This window comes from Vicugna pacos, chromosome 9 (assembly GCF_048564905.1).
Source record: "Vicugna pacos chromosome 9, VicPac4, whole genome shotgun sequence".
Lineage (NCBI taxonomy): Eukaryota > Metazoa > Chordata > Mammalia > Artiodactyla > Camelidae > Vicugna > Vicugna pacos.
The window spans coordinates 6,685,491-6,703,011 of NC_132995.1; the positions used below are offsets into that span (position 1 = coordinate 6,685,491).

The 17,521-nt window shown below is 45.7% G+C and overlaps 1 protein-coding gene and 1 long non-coding RNA gene across 2 annotated transcripts; one reads left to right on the forward strand and one right to left on the reverse strand.

Moving 5' to 3' along the window:
• The first annotated feature begins 2,172 nt into the window (after positions 1-2,172).
• Positions 2,173-4,265, forward strand: LOC140698037 (uncharacterized). Its single transcript, XR_012075423.1, has 2 exons — positions 2,173-3,150; positions 3,606-4,265. It is a non-coding gene; the product is annotated as an uncharacterized lncRNA (long non-coding RNA).
• Positions 4,266-5,250: 985 nt separating this feature from the next.
• On the reverse strand, positions 5,251-13,054 carry DHDH (dihydrodiol dehydrogenase). Its single transcript, XM_006208486.4, has 7 exons — positions 12,808-13,054; positions 12,171-12,282; positions 11,345-11,508; positions 8,973-9,225; positions 6,803-6,927; positions 5,645-5,798; positions 5,251-5,398 (listed from the first exon to the last, which is right to left on the reverse strand). The coding sequence occupies exons 1-7, from the start codon at positions 12,895-12,897 to the stop codon at positions 5,289-5,291; spliced, it is 1,008 nt and encodes a 335-aa protein (XP_006208548.1). The 5' UTR covers positions 12,898-13,054; the 3' UTR covers positions 5,251-5,288.
• Positions 13,055-17,521: the final 4,467 nt, after the last annotated feature.

A 17,521-nucleotide genomic window follows, 5' to 3' on the forward strand; every position in this document is an offset into this window, starting at 1 on the left:
TTTGAAAATATTGAGCCCTTGAGTCCTTCCCGGGGCAGAAAGAACTTCAGAGTTCAAAAAGTGGCAAAACTTATCCATGGTGATAGATTGGCAGGGTGTGGACAGGGAGGGGCTCCAAGAGACGCTTCTAGGGTGCCCGAAATACGCTATATCTTGGTCTGGGTGGAGATTACTTGGGCATACACGTGTTAAAAATTAATTGAGCTGTACACATAAGACGTGTACTTTATGAAAAGCATTATATCTCCTTTAAAAAACAAAATAGTAAGAAAAAACGCTCAGATTTAGAAAAATAGGCTGGGGTCAGATGATGAATTGTTTGGGCATGTAAGAGAAGGGAATCTATGGCCCAAGGGTGGCTGGAAGCCATGCAATTGAAGATTATAGGTGTCTTAGACCCTCAGCCTAATACCACCAGGAACATAGTCAGACAGTCAAGTTTATTGATCCATTGAGATGATGGAGACCACACAACAGAGAAATCATGGAGTATCTTGACAAAGGAAAAGGTAGAGTTATGATGGGATTTGGAGGAAGAGAGGAGTTTAAGTTTAGACAACTAAATGATAGGCTTAAAGCAAAGTAGGGTCAACATCAAGTGTGGACTGTGAAGGGGACCAGGGTCTTTTATCCTTGAAAACTACAATGAATGTAGATGTGGAGTATTGGGTCCAGAAATCCTTTGCTCTGCACCTGGGTTGAAAATTGAGGCTGCTACTCTGTATCAAATGACTTAGATCCTACAGACAAGAGGGGATGTATCATTTTTATTGATAGAATTTCCAACACTTGATGATTTTAAAGAACAAAATTTCTCTGTAAGTGAGAAAGTATGTCCTTGGGAGAAAGAATGTTTTCTATTAATCTTGAAGCTGGCTTTGTGTATGTTAGTCCAGCCCAATGAATTAGCCCTTCCTCCCTCCCTTCCAGTTACAGAAAAGGAAGAAGGGACTTTTAATGCAGCCATGGACCTCTCAAAAGTACAGCTGTTGAGTAGAGGGGAGAAAATTTTGAGATAATTCTGAAGTTAAAATTGTTTGTAATAATAAAGATGCTATATTAGCATCTGTGAGGCCCACCTTCAAGATGGGCTCCAAAGATTCTCACCTCCAGGTACATATGCCCCTGTGTGTCTTCCCTTCCTACAATGAATAGGGCTGACCAGTGTGATTAACAGGATGCTGTGGAATGAGAGAGTGTAACTTACAAAATTAGACCATAAAAGTCACTACAGCTTCTCCCTGGCTCGCTCCTGGATCACTTGCTTTAGAGAAGGCAGCTGCCATATTGTGAGGACATGCAAACAGTCATGCTCTGGAGAACACACGTGTGGAGGAACCAAGTCCTCCAGCCATCTGAATGAGCCACTTTGGAAGCACAGCCTCCAGCCCCAGTCAAGCCTTCAGATGACAGCTGTCCCCATCAGCATTCTGACTGCAGCTTTATGAGAGATCCTAAGCCAGAACTACCCAGCTAAGCCACTCATGGATTTCCAACCCCCAGAAATTGTGTGAGATAGTAAATGTTTATTGTTGCTTTAAGCTGCTAAATTTGGGGCTAGTCTGTTACACAGCAATAGATAACCAATACATCTAGGATAATTATGGCCTGTTTACAGATGAGGAAACCAAAGCTCAGAGAGGGAGATAGATGTGCCAAAATTGTCTGGTCTTCATGGGTGCTCCTAAGAGTTTGTATGAGGCTCCAGCTTGACCTGTGTCACTTGGATGGAGCTTTCTTACTCAGCCCCACTCATAGGCTCCAGCCTTCTGTCCCTCTCCTCCAGCTCATCCCCAACATGGACCTAGAAAGGTCTTTTCATATCCAGAGCTGACCCTGGCCCTCCCCTACTCACAGCTCTCCTATGGTAATTATAAATTTCTCTTGCACATTACTTTAAGACAATGAATCTAGTAGAATTTGTTATTTATTGTACATCCAAAGGGAAAAGGGAGAAAATGATATAATAAGACTCTTCTAATAAAGGAAAATATAATGTATGGATATTTTAAAGTTACAGATGTATATTACAAGATGGAAATTATAGGTGGGACCTGTGTGTGGCTTACTTGGGTCCTCTGCTTTGCATTCTTCCACAAGGCTATTAAAAAAAAAATGTGTTGACTGGGGTTCTGGTCTCATCCAGTGACTCACCTGGGGAAGGATCTATTTCCAAGCCCATGGTTGTTGTATATACATGGTTTGGGGGAAGATTCAGTTCCTTGAGAGATCCTGGACTAAGGGCCTCTGTTCCTTGCTGGATGTTGGCTTCAGGCTACTCTCCTTTCTTTACCTTGGGACCTCTTCATAGCATAGCTCACAACATGACAGGTAGCTTCATCAAAGTGAGCAAGCAAGACTAAAGTCATAGCCTATTATAACCTAGCCTTGAAAGGGACATCCCATCCCCTTTGCCATGAAAGGCAGGTCACTAAATCCAGCACACTCACAGGACACAAGGACATGAATACCAGGAGGTGGAGGTCTTTGAGAGCCATTTTAGAAACCATTTACATGCCAGGAAAGGAAGAATTCTTCGTACACCAAGGAAGGTCAGCAAAAGAAAGGGATAACATATCATAAATGCTAAGTTATTCAGGAGCAGAGGGCCCTGGTGGCTGATTTAGAAAAGTTTCTGGAATGAAAAATGGGTAGGATTTCTCCTTAGATTTATTAAAAATGACTCCATCTCTCACATTGTAAAAGTTATACCAGATGTTCTGTTTTGCTATTGCTGTGTGACAAATCAGCCCCAAGATTAGTGGCTTAAAACAACAATTGTTTTATTATCTTTGATAGGCCTGTGGTTAATGAAATAGGGAAAGGCTCTCTGGGCAGTTCTAGCCTGGAGTCACTCCGTGTTTGCCGTCAGACAGTGCCTGGAGCTGGAAGAGCAGAGAGGCTGAAGGGTGTCAGGACCTGATGGAGCTGTCTCTATTTTCATGGTGCCTCAAGGCTTTCCGTGTGGTTTCTTTGTGTAGGATAGTTTGAGCTTCTTTACAGCTTGGTGGCTTCAGGGAAGTTGAATTCCTTGCCTGATAGCTGAAGTTTTGGAATATTTCAGCTAAGAAAGAAGAAATTGCATTGCCTTTCCTGATCTGATCTCAGAAGTCAAGCAGCGTCACTTCTGCTGTGTTGCAACAGCCACACGTGAGTCATGAGCCCATTCAACTTCAGGGGAAGGGGAAGGAGACTCTGCTTTTTAATGGGGGAAGCAAGGGGATAGAAGATATCTTTGGAAAATATAAGGTAGCACACTAATTCAGTTGCTTTAGCAAAGACTAATGTAACAGTGGCTTAAATAACATAGAAGTTTATTTCCCTCTCATGTAACAGTCCAAGAACAAGCAATCCTAAGTGATATTATCAGTGAGTAAAGTTCCACAGTATCAGGGACTATGATGGTTAATTTTATGTAGCAACTTGACCGGACCACAAGGTGCCCAGATATTTGGTCTAACATTATTCTGGGTGTTTCTGTGAGGGTGTTTTTGCATGAGATCAATATTAAATTGGCAGATTTAGTAAAGCAGATTGCTCAGAAGGCCTGAACAGAACAAAAAGTCTCTGAATAAGAAGAAATTCTTTATGCCTGACTACCTTAGAACTAGGATATCAGCTTTCGTCCTGCCTTCGGACTCAAATTGAAACATTGGCTCTACTTGGGTCTTGATCTGCCAGCCTTCAGACAACAACCACACCATCTGCTCTCCTGGTACTCAGGCCTTCAGACTTGGACTGGAACTAAATGTCGGCTCTCCTGGGTCTCCAGCTTGCCAGTTCATCCCAAAGATCTTGGGGCATGCTTACCTCCATAATCATGTCTTTCCTCTAACCTTCTAGCTTGTTGCCCCACCATTCACAACACAAGGCTTCCATCCTATAGTGGAAGATGTACACCGCAATGTTCAACACCCCATCCCCTGTACAGTAGCAGGAAGGGAGAGGTTGAAAGGGATGTCAAATTCCTTGCCTTTGAAGGCTATGCTATAATTCAGATGCTGCATGCGTCTCATTGGCCAGAAGCCATGCAACATGGCAAGAAGCTAGTTGCAGGGGGGCCTGGGAAATGTAGTCATTAGTTGTACAGCCATGTGTCCAGTGAAACTTTCCTATCATAGGTGAATAATTATTAAGGGGACATCTAGGCATCTCTGCTACACAATTAAATGACTGAACCCAAGCAAGCAGAGGACAGAAACTAATGTGGTTATAGCTGAATGATGTGTAATGGGACTTGGAATAAGCAAACAGTAGAAAACTCATTTGGCTGATGTCTTATCTCTCAATATTCTCAAATTTCTACCAAATTACTGATTTTCCCAGAGTGAGAGTTATTAGTGTCATAAACCCAATATATCCATCTCCATCTGTAGAGTTGAACTTCCCGGACTCTCTGTGGTTCATTCAGGCCACATGACTAGATTGAGCCAACAAATTCTAAGAGGTTATGTATATCAATTTTGTGTCAGAGCATTTAAATATTGGTATAAGAGCTTTCAGGGTGTTCCTTCCTTGGCCACATTGATCTGCAGGATTCCAGACGGTGATGGCTTTATCAGCTTGGGTCTCAGATATATACAGACCAGAACACAAGTGAGGAAGAAACTTTGTTATGCTAAGCTGAGATTTGGGGGTTGTTTGTTACTACAGCTTAACCTAACCTATACTCACTACTGTAGAAAAATATGAAAGTTATATTTTTCCTAGAGCACAGAGTTAACCCTAATCAGTTGACCAAGCACCTACGTATAGTCCCCCTTCAACTGCTTGTAATTTCGGTGGGAATGACCTCCTACCTCTGCCACACAGAGGTAAACATTTCTGTTGAAATGACTCTCTATACCTTAATGGAGGCCTTAACTCAAAGCAAAGGGCTATCAGCTACCATCTATTGAGAATCTACGTGTGCTGGGGCCTCTTCGTAAACCATCCTATTTAATACTCACCAGAGAGGGGTTTGTATGGTATCTCCCCTTTACTAGTGAGGAGACAAAGGCAGAGAGAGGCTGGGGAGAGTACAGTTGGGGACACCTCCTACCCGCACACAATTCCCTGCCCCAGGGCACACGGGCTAAGGAAGGCAACCGTGAATCTGTCCACAGGTGTCTGCTCCAGGAGCTTGTGAGCAATGTGGTCCTGATCCCACCTTCCTCCCCCTCCCCACATCCTTCCACCCAGTTTATTCTCTAGTGACCCGTTTGATGGTGGGCTCTCTCCAGCTCCCACCAAACCACCACCACCAAGATCTCTGTGGAAACCATGTGTTTCTTTATTCAGGGCGTACATTAATGTTTGTCCTGGGGGAAGGTGATTCCAATGGCCTTCCTCACCTCGTCAAGGATGTCAGCCAGGAGCTCACTTTCTGCCAGAGGAATCACAGGACTTTCCTTCAGGCCTGAGGGAGAGTGCAGTTAGAGACCTCTCCTGCTCACATCCCCAAAACCAAAAGAACTATAATTCCCAGAATCCCACGAGGCACAGTAATACTGGTTCAGGCATATGGATGCCCTAGAGGGGTGCGGGGAGATGTAGTTTTAAACAGCTGCTTGATTGGCAGAGGGATGGGGAGGATACCCACCTCCCCTACCAGGCTTACCCTGCCACCCTGTCACTCTCCCACAGCTGTCCTCCACATCCTTACCCTTCTGTAGGCATTCCCGGACATGCTTGGCTTCATAAATCATGCCCATTCCATTCGTAAAATTGAACTCCTTGTCTGGGGCTGGGGGCAGTGGAAACTCCTTATGCTCCCCATTCACCACCAGCTCTGTCGGGCACCAGCAGGGGCTGAGGATCTGAGGAGAGATAACAGGTGGCCCTGCTGCCCTCACCAACAGGGCTGCTGGGGCTCCCCCTTGGGGATGCTCAGGACCTTCCCTCTCACACCTGGTGGCTAAGGGCTGATCTCCCTCCCTCCTCAGGGAGGTTTGGGCCCCCATCCTCACCCCCACCCCTGCTCTGGCTGCTGGGGGACTGTTTCTCAGCAGCACAGATGCCGCACCAGATGCCTATCTTGTTGTTTGTTTCCCCAGGAACAAATCCTTCTTTAACCCTATGCTCAGGCCTTGTGAAGATGGCTTAACGAATCCCCCTTTTTTTTTTAAATTATAGTTCGACTGCACATACACATTATATTGCATGTAAATACATATATACAGTATACTGCACGTTTTTAGTTTACATATATGTACTAATTATTGTTTCTAAGAACAGATTAGATCTTTAGCTTTTTAATGATCAAATCCCTTTTGCAAGGAAGAGGCTTAGACAACCCAGTACCATCCTGTCCATTAGGAGACTTTTTTTTTCTTTGTTTGCCAAAGAGCCCTGGGAAGCCTAAATTAATTCAATATCTAAGTCTAAGTGAAAATGGAAACAGAGGTGCAGCTGGGTCAAGGTCCAAATTCTACAGTCCAAGATTGGGGCAAGATCCAAATTCTTCTGCTGAGAATAGAATTTCTTTTTAGCAACAGGGCTCCAGGAAGCCCAACGAAGCTTTGATAATGCCCGTATCCTGTCCTAAAAGCAATTCCAGAGGTTACAGCTGCTCTCTGAGGGTGGTTTCAACTTGGGCCTAAGGACTTTTGAAAGACCAATGGGTTCACCCTCAGGATAGAGCCTGGAGATCCAGACCCCATCCCATGACCTGGTGATAAGGATGGATCCCTTAGCAGTGGTGTGGGAAAAGGCTGGTTCAGTCCATATCCAGCTCCAGAAGCCACAACTGGCCTACCCCTCTTGCTAAGGGCCATGGTTCCTGGGACTTGGGCCCATCCCAGCCCGGCCGATCGTGCCTTACCTGGGCCAAGCCCTTGGTACCGCTCACAGAGACCATATTGGAGAGCGGGGCAGTGATGCTGCAGGTGAAGCTGCCGTGGACCCCTCCTGGGTACTGGAGTAGCACACTGACAGTGTCGTCCACACCTGGAGGAAGGACACAGGACAGGGGCAAGCATGGCCTCAAATCTTGCCCGTGGTACCCTGGGTAAGAGATCTCATCGCTAACATGGCAATGAAAGAGACCGAAGCAGTGATGTGTGCTCCCACACAGGTGAGCCCTGAAAACACTTACACTAAATCAAAAAAGCCAGACATGAGTGGTCCCACAGTGTAGGAGAGGCCATTTGTGTGAAATGTCTGCTGTTTGCAAACCCATAGAGCCAGAAAGTAGATTTGTGCTTGTTTAGGGCCCAGGGCGATAGGAGAATTGGGTGTGGGTTATTTTTTTTTTTTTGAGTAATGAAAATATTCTAAAATTGATTATGCTGATAAATGTATAACTGTGACTAGACTAAAGCCACAGAATTAGACACTTTAAAGGAATAAATTGTATGGCATGTGACATATCTCAGTAAGGCTATTATCAAAATAAATAAATAAATAAATAAACAAAAATATGCTAAAAAAAAAAAAAAAGAGACTTCACCTCTCTGAGCCTCAGTTTCCTCTTCTGTAAATATCTGTTGTGCAGGTTTGTGAGACTCAAGTTTCCTCATATCTAAAATGGGGATATTCATGGAACCTGTCTCATAGGGCCGTTACAAATTATTACATTAAATGAGATAAAATGTCCAAAAGCACTTAGAAGGCTATTTAGATTACAATAAGTGATATATATGCATCAGTTAAAAATTACATTGGGGGTGGGGGATATAGCTCAGTGGTAGAGCGCATGCTTAGCATGCACGAGGTCCTGGGTTCAATTCCCAGAACTTCCATAAAAAATCAAAACACCAACAAAAACTCTTAAAAAATTAAATTACATACAGCAAGTAAAGTACTAGCCTGGTCTTGGAACACATCAGGCAGGTCACAGATGGAGGAATTTACTGACCTAGTTCTCTTTGATTTCGGGCAAGTTCAAGTTCTTATCCTGGATCTGCTGTGTGAGCCTGGGTAAGTCACTGCCCCTCCCTGCACCTAAGTTTCCTCATCTGTAAAATGGGGACAACCTTCATAGATCAGAAAGATCATTTGTATAATAACCCTAGTGTCGAGGTAGCACTTGAAAAGTGGGATCTGTTGTTACAGCTACTATTTAGCCTAGGAATTGGCCAGATGCTAGACTGAGACAGTTTTTCTAAAGAGCAAGTATTATTTTCCTGGTTGTTCATTGCCTTCTGTGGTACTGCTTGCAACGCTGGCCACAGGAATTCCTCTCATTCCTCTATGAATGCCCCTTTGCAGGTACTCCTTCCATCCTTCTAAGAGGTAATAATCTATTTGCCCTCCTCAAAATCTGAGCTGACTTTGGGCCATGGAACAGTAGTAAATATGATACAAGCCAAAGTTTGAGAAGTGCTTGCACATTGGGGTGTTTTTGCTACGCCTGCAACTCTGAGCCCACAATGTGAATGAGCCTGAGCTAGCCAGCTGGAGAGGCCATGTGGAAGAGAACCAAGACTCTCCACACAGTAGCCAACACCTGTAAGACATAGTGAAGCCATCCTAGACCATCCAGCGCCAGTGAAACAGCCAGCTGAGTGCAGCTGCACGACGAAGACCAGCAGAAGAACCACCTAAGCTGAGCGCAGCCCGAACTGCCAATCCACAGAATCGCAAACTAATAAATGATCATTACTGGAGGTCATTACGTTCTAGGGTAGTTTGTTATGCAGCAAAGGCTAATGGAGACAAATTGAAAAATTAACAGTCATTTATATTTAGTAACTGCTTACAATTTGCCTCAATAGTTATTTCATTAACACCTTCTGACAACCCTATTTGTGACATTTTACCAGGAACTAATTAAGACTCAAAGATGTTGTGTCCTTTGGCTAACATCACACAGCAAGGTCCCAGCATGAAGCCTGCCCACCCTCTTAACTCTGATCCTCTTTTGACTTCATACAAGTTCCTCCAGCTGTCTAACTTGATTCTCATGGGCTAGGAGACTTATTCCCAGAGCAGTGCTTCCAGGAAGAGAGGACCACTCCTATCACCATTATATCATTCAGGATAGACCATACCTGTTTCATAGTGCCTTCCCACAGCTGAAATCTTCTCCGGCTTCTGCCCACCAAAGACCATGGAGATGAACTGGAGGCAGTAGATGCCAAGGTCTAACAAGCCACCTCCAGCCTGGGCCCAGTCTATGCTCCGGGGTACATTGGTGAGATTCTTTCCAAATTCAGCCCGAATCACTCGAAGGTCCCCCAGGGTTCCCTGGGCCAAAACAGATCTCAGAGCCTCTACGGCAGGAAAGAAGCGGGTCCAGATGGCCTGTGGACCACAGAGGGAAGAAAGCAGGATGTGGAAAGGGAAGGCAAAGGGTCAAGACCCAGGAGTTAACCAACCAGTTCCTCTCCCTTCAAGGGTCCAATCTACCCGCTGCTCCAAACAAGATCCTTCCCTCTTCCTTCCACAGCCTGTTGGTCCTCCAGTTGTGTGGTGTCCCTGACTCTCTCTGGCCTTTTCTCTCCTCTCCGTTCCTATCTGGCCCTGTCCTTTCTCATCTGGACCATTACACCAGTCTCCCAATGTGATGGGCTGAATTGTGCCGTCCCCCACCAAGTTCATGTTGAGGTCCTAACCACTCCCCCAGTACCTCCCAATGTGAGTGTATTTGGAGATGGGCTTTTTAAAGAGGTAATTAACTTTAAATGAGGTCAGTGAGGTGGGTCTTCATCCAGTCAGGCTAGTATCCTTATAAGAGGGGGAAATTAGGACACATTCACAGAGGGAGGACCAAGTGAAGACACAGGGAGAAGACGGCCATCTATAAGCCAAGCAGAGAAGCCTCAGGAGGAACCAACCCTGCTGACACCTTGATCTCAGACTTCTAGCCTCCAGAAGTTTGAGAAAATAAACCTCTGTTGTTTAAGCCACTCCATCCGTGGTGGCACTTTGTTATGGCAGCCCTAGCACACTAACACACCCAGTCTCCTTGCTCCTGTCCATTCCCTACATGACCTGGAAGAAGCTTTCCTTCCAGAGCTGACTCTGTCTCACCCCTGCCCAATACTCTTCTAATGCTCCCCTTTGCCTAATATCAGCCCCAGTGTATTTGGCATATGTTATGAGCAAGATAGTATGTACAGGCTTTGTATAATTAGTCCTCCCAACATCCCTCCCATGTAGCTATCATGACCATTTTATAGATGAGAAAACTGAGGCCCAGTTAAATCAGACTTCCTGTCCAAGGCACAGAGCCAGGAACTGGAGGACCGGAGTCTAGAGTGCTCTGATTCTCAAGTCAAAAATCTTGACCTGTCCAAGATAAATTTCATACTAAACACATGAAATCTGCCCATTCTTATTTTCTTTAAGTCTTAACTCTGCTTTCCCCATCTGGCGTATTTATCTAGGCAGTTGATGTTTCCTTTAAGGCGTAGGTCAGTCCCTACCGACAGGAAACCTCCTTGACCATCACCCAGGCTGAGCCAGGGCCTCTGTGCTCCATCAACTGCTCAGTCCTATGTCCATGAAGTCCATGCAACTGGGCATAGAGATTGCCCATTTCCATGATCATAACGGACCTTGAGCTCCTGGAAAAGAGAGTCTTAAACATTATGAGTCCCAAGTTCCTAGGGTTGGATCTGGCACATGTTAGGTGCCAATAAAAATAAGGGAGTGATAAACTCACAGAATTTTGGCACTGACAGGACACAGTGAGCACCAGAAGGCGCTGAGTAACATAATGAATCTTGACTACTTGTTGGGCACATAGACTTTTGCAGACTGGGAAGCTCAGCAATGCTGGGCATATGATACCTGGCAAGGACATGGGGAAGTTAAGAGGCAGCTATAGCGACTACTGGCAGAACCTACAGCAAAGTATTTAAAAACCATAATGCTCCTTAACATGAAAATAGCTTCCAGGGGTCATCTGGTGGCCATCTTTACTGCTGGCACTATCCATTGCTGTTTGGTGGCCATTTTAATTACTGGCAATCTGTGCGAAAACAAAGACCCCTGTAGGTAGGCAAGTCTGATAAGGGCAAAAACAAAGGCAGCTTGACATCGAGGGTTGGTAGGGGTTCCTTGGTACTTCTGACCTCTATCACTGGAAATCCGCCCAAACTAAGCCCATTGCTATTTTGGGCCACTTTCACTTACTGGCATCTTCTTCTGAAAGGCTGACAAAGGATCTTTCAGGCGTCCATGTTTGCTAAGAGCCCAAAGCAGTGGCTTCCAGCTATGGGAGATGTTGCCAGTAATTTCCATGGCATAGCTCAACTACCTCCTGACAAACCCGAAGACCTGGGTTCATTTTGTGGCCATCTTAACTCTTGGAAATCCCATCCCCCTTATGTTCCTCCAAAAATGTCCACCGGCCACCATGTTTAATAACGGCAAGTAGTGCTGCGATGGATGTTGGAAGGACCCCCTCCGCCCTCACCTCCATAAGGAAGAGGCCTCGGGATCGGGCCTCTGCAATCATTTCGCGCACTTCCGCGGCGTTCACGCCCATGGGCTTCTCGCACAGCACGGCTTTGCCCGCCGCCAGGCAAAGCAACACCGTTGGCTTGTGCTGGGGGTGCTGAGTGCCAATGTAGGCCACCTCTAGGGTCAGAGGAAAGTCAAGAGATCAGACCTGCCCACCGAGTCCTCCGGGACCGCCCATAATATAGAGGCCCCGCCCCCAACATCCCAGGACGAAGTCCCACCACAGGAGTCAAACCCTAGCCTCCCATTAGGGCGGAGCTACCGGTTCTCTATCATCACTCTATTTCCTTCAGATTATTTCCAGCCTTGTGAAATTATCGTATTAAATTACTTAAACCTCACAAGTCCACCAGGAAGTAGAGATTATTCTTTCGCCCGTTTTACAAATGAGGAAACTGAGAAGGGCAAGCAAAAGAGGAAAATGCCAATTCAGGCACCCTGACTCCAGCGCCGGGCTGTTGTCCAACCACATTGTCCTGTCTCTTCATCCAGGCAATTCCAGAACGCAGAAGCCCAGGCCACAGGGTTATTTTTAAAGCCTGGAAGGCCTCTCTCAGAAATTCAAACCCTGCCTTTACCGCGGAGGTGTGGCCCCTAATCACAATTTCACGCCAGTTAATTTCAGACCTAACCGGTTCCTACAGCTCCGCCTCCCAGCTCAGAGTCCTTCCAGGGCCCAGAGGGATTGGCTCATCCCCGGGGAGCCTTGTATCTCCTAGGCAGCATCCAGGAGGCAGCGCCCCAGTGCCCCCCCACCCCGCAGCCCTTGGGCCACTCACCCACGTTCGGGTCCTTGGCCAGCTCCTCATAGGAGCCATAGGCCTTTGGGATGTCGTGTTTCCGCGCAAACTCCTCCGCCCGGCTCAGGTCACGGGCCGCTACCGCCACCACCTGGAGAGGCGCCAGGGTCAAACATGAGCGGCAGGTGTGGAAGACAGGTGGATGGAAGGAAGGTGATGGAGAAGGCCTCGGCGTAGGGAGAAATTACATCTCCCAAGATGGGAGATGTGGAATGTGGTCCTGGAGGTTGAGGCGATGGGGGAAGGGGCCGCTGGATAATTGGGTCCTGGGAAAGAGATCTGGGGCAAGCAATTGTTAAACCCCCTAGTATCTAAATTTCTTCTTATCACAGCAGGTCAGATTAAGACCCTCCCAAACCTCATGGAACTCGTGTTTAAAAGACAGAAAGGGAGAAAGGAGTAGGGAATTTGAGATTGCTTCACTGCCTTGGGGACTCAGAAGTCCGGAACCCTCCAGAAATTAACATGACATTGTAAACTGACTATACTTAATTTAAAAAAACAAAAACAAACAAACAAAAAGAAGTCCAGAACCCTAGCTCCCTCCTCCTTCAGACCCAGGAGTTCCCTCCCACCCCCGCCTCGGCCTGCCCTTCCCTCCCAAGGGAGGGCCGACCTGGTGCTCAGAGCGAGGCAGAGTCCGCAGCACTGTCGTGAAGTCGCTGGAGATAAGGCCGACTGACACGATGCCCCAGCGAAGCGCCATCGCTGCAACCCGGAGTCCCAATGGTCCCTATCTTACCCGGGGGGGATTTAAAAAGACCAGATACCCGGCTCACGGGGGCGGGGCCCTTTTCTCCGCCCCCATTGCCCCTGTGCCGCTCCTCGTTGGTCTCCCGGCTTTCGCGCCCCTACAGTCCCAATGCAAGGGAGCAGGTTATTTAATTCTAGCGTCCCCATTGGAAGACCGCACCGTTGGCTCCGCCTAATAGGGGTGAACCAGAAACACTTCGTTGCCTCTGGAGACTTATAGCCACGTGACCAAGGGAAGGGGCTTTCTTTTCTTGACAATTTAGGTCCTTGGAACCTGTCCCCTTTCCTCCTTCCCCCCGACTCTGGCTCAGAAAGCCGCGCACCCTTAGGAATTGTCCAGAGGGAGAGAGAGGACAGTAATAGCAAAGATAATATTTTTAGTAACTTTTTACTAATATGTATTAATTACTGACGTTTGCAGAATGTGGTAGCCCAGGCCCCCAGCTCCGCGCTTTGCTCTCTTCGTTGCTAATTACTCGCCACTGACCTGCGAGGGAGGTTCTATTGCGCCCTAATTACAGAGGGAAAAACAGATCCAGAGAGCCATGCTAATTTTTTTTTCGAGTCTTACAGCCAAGATGCAAAGACCTGCAAATTGGCTGCTTCCGGAGAAATCAGGCTGTGCTGCTTAGGAGCCCTGGAGCCGGCCTGAATCAGGATTCCAAACCCCTCCTTGCCACTTCTTGGTTGAATTGCTTTGCATGAGGGATTTCGGTCTCTGAGGCTCACGTTTCTATTCTGGAAATCGGAGATCACAATAGCCATCTACCTACATAGGGTTAAGAGGATTAACTGAAAGGAGACAGATGCTTTCAATGTCCTCATGGAGCTGTCGGTAAGTCTAGTGGGGTTGTTAGTGTGGGGAACAGCAGCAGAGGGAACAGCATGAGCGAGGGCTCTGAGTTGGGAAAGAGCACTGTATGTTCTAAGACCTGAAAAAAAAAAAAAAAACCAGAGTGGCTGAAGAAAAAAGATGGTGGAGGAGTGGTGGAGGAGTGTGATGGAAGATGGGGCTGGGTAAGCTAGCCGTGGAGAAGTCTCGGAGGGCCCATAGAGGACACTGCCAAGTGGCAGGAACAAAGGTCTAGTATGGGTGGCTTCTGATGGAGTCACCCACTGTTGGCATGCCTCTCATATTCATTTTGCAAACATTTTTACTCATGACTTGGCCATGTGCTGGGTGATTCTGGGGGACCCAGAGATGACCCTCATGTCACTCCCTGTTTTCCTCTGTGGTTGGCAGAATAACGCCCACTTCCAAAGATGTTCACGTCCTAGTCACCAGAACCTGTGACTATGTGACCTTACATGGCAAGAGGATCTTTGCAGACATGATTTGAGTTAAGGATTTTGAGATGAGGAGATTATCCTGGATTATCTGGTGGGCTCACTATAAATACAAATGTCCTTATGAGAGGGAGAAAGGAATATCAGAACCAGAGAAAGAGACGTGACAACGAAGGAGAGTAAGAGATTTTAAAATGCTACTCTCCTAGCTTCGATGATGGAGGAAGGAGCCACAAGCCAAGGGATGCAGGCAGCCTCCAGAAGATGGAAAAGCAAGGAAACAGATCCTTCCCTAGAACTTCTAGAAGCACCACAGCCCTGCACATACCTTGATTAAAAAAAAACAATTTAATGGAGGTCCTGGGGATTGAACCCAGGACCTCATGCATGCCAAGCCTGGGCTCTACCTCTGAGCTATAGCCTCCCCTACCAGACACCTTGATTTTAACCAAATAAGACCATTTTATACTTTGACCTCCAGAACTGTAAGATAATAAATTTGTGGGGTTTTTTTTTTCCGAGGGGAAGGTAATTAGGTTTATTCTAAGTGCTATGGGACTGTTAGCTATTATGTATTAGTATGTACTAGTTTCTGCCTGCTGCTGTGAGAAAGTACCACCACCAGCAGAAATATTAGTGTTTATGCTATAAGAGTTCTGGTTGCTGCCCAGGGCTCTGACCGTAAAGATGTGAGGAGATATGTGAGGGAGAGTTTAGAGTTTTGTGTGTGTGTGTGTGTTTTTTCAAAAAAACAAATTTTTATTGAAGTAGAGTTGATTTATAATGTTGTATTAGTTTCAGGTGTAGAGCACAGTGATTTAGTCATATATATATTCTTTTTTGGATTCTTTTCCATCATAGGTTATTATAAAATATTGAATATAGTTCTCTGAGCCATAGAATAGGTCCTTGTTGTTTATCTATTTTATACATAGCAGTGTGTATCTGTTATTCTCAAACTACTAATTTATCCCTTCCCTGAACTTTCCCCTTTGGTAACCATAGGTTTGTTTTCTATGTCTGTGAGTCTGTTTCTGTTTAATAAATAAGTTCATTTGTATCATATTTTTAAAATTCCACATATAAATGATATCATAGGATATTTTTATTTCTTTGTCTGACTTACTTCATTTAGTATGGTAATCTCTAGGTCCATCCATATTGCTGAAAATGTCATGACTTCATTCTTTTTTATGGCTGCATAATATTCCATCATATATATATATATATATATATATATATATATGATGATATATATATATATATATATATATATCACATCTTCTTTATCCATTCATCCATTAATGGGTACTTGGATTGCTTCCATGTCTTGGCTATTGTAAATAGAGCTGCTATGAACACTGGGGTGCATGTATCTTTTTAAATTAGAGTTTTTGTCTTTTCTGGATGTATGTCCAGGACTGGGATTGCTGGATCATGTGGTAACTCTATTCTTAGTTTTTTAAGGAACCTCCGTACTGTTCTCCATAGTGGCTGCGCCAATTTATATTTCCACCAGCAGTGTAGGAGGGTTCCCTTTTCTCCACACCCTCTCCAGAATTTCTTATTTGTGGGCTTTTTGATTATAGAGTGTTTTAATGAATGAAATGAAGACTCAGAGAAGGGAAGTGAGAGGGACAGGGATCTGGAGAAATAAAGATAAAAACTATATTAGTTTCCTGCAGCTGCTGTAACAAACTACCACAGATTCACTGGCTCAAAACAACACAAATGTGGGGACGGTATAGTTCAGTGGTAGAGTGTGTGCTTAGCATGCACAAGGTCCTGGTTTTAATCCCCAGTACCTCCATTAAAATTTAAAAAAATGCAAACTCTTATAGTTCTGGACATTGGAAGTCCAAAGTGGGTCTCAGCGTGCTAACATCAAAGTGTCAGCAGGGCTGGTTTCTTTTGGAGATTCTGAGGGAAGAATTTATTTCCTTGCCTTTTTTGGTGCTTAGGAACCACCAATATGTCTTGGCCCTGAATTACTCTGGCTATCTGTGGTCACATCTCCTTCTCTGTCGGTCACCCCCATTGTCTCCCTCTAGTGCAGACCCTTGAGATAACATTGAGCTCACCCAGATAATCCACGATTATCTCTCCATCTCAAGAGCCTTAACTTAATCACACCCGCAAAGTCCCTTTTGCTGCAAAAGGTGAAGGGCCACAGGAGGAAGCACCATGGTTGGTCAGGAGACAGAAAGTGAGGGAAAAATATGGGCAAGAGATCTTATTGCGGTTTCTATGGGAGGGAAGGGACAAGTCAGGATAAGCAGGTGTAGAACTGGCAAGTTTGAATCGTTTGAGCAGGCTCTGGGGTATAGGGGCTGTCCTGAGTTGTCCAGTACCTGATCGCAGTGTGATTAGGACAGGGAAATATTGCTGGAAGTTTGTAGGCGCTCCATAAAGGAGGTGGTTGGGGTCTGGGCTCCGAGAGGTTGGTTTGCTTAGGAAAGGTGCAGTCAGTAGCAGGTGAGTGGTTGACTATCTCTAGCAACTGGCTAACCGTGGGAGTGTGTCTGTAAGACCCCAGATGTCAAAACATCAAAGTCACATGGTTACTACAAAGCGAGACAGAGACCCAGAATATGGGGTGAAGGCAGATTTGGAATCCCTGGGAAACACAAGGCCCCCATCCTCATCTCCCCATTTTTGTGTCTTCCTTGAGATTCCCAGTCCTCTCTCTAGCCACCCCAAACCCTGTCTATAGCATGAGCTGTGGCTCCTCTGGAACAGGATATTCCAAAGAGAGTGTAATCCTTGTAGAACCTTTGCAGAGAGAGTAATCATTGTAAAATCTTTGTGCACAGATCAAAAAGGAAATTATTTTCAAATTTAACATGAAGGGCCATGATAATTTGTTTAAGACTGGAAGGAGGTCAGGTGGGAGGCAGGGATGGGATGAGGGTTGCTCCAGGGAAGAGGTGAGCCTTTTCTTGACCTTGTATGCAGGGCACTCTGTTGTCTGGGGTAACGGACTAGATGTGAACCTCCCCCACTGCTTTTTGGAACTTAAAGAGTCTCTTGTGGGGAGAGAGAGTAACCAAGTGGACAGAGTTACAGATAAAGAATTGCAAAACGTAAAAAGCATCCTGGGAGGGCTGGATTCGGTTTCCTCAGATATGGGAGTCACGGACTGGCTCCCAGAGACCCTGGTTGTATAGACATGTCTATTTCATAGCAATAATAACAGCTACTGCTTGCTAATCTCAAATTTCAGGGCAGAAGCCATGTCACTCATATATATTATTATTATCAGATCCTTCAAAGAATGCTGGAGCTGCTAC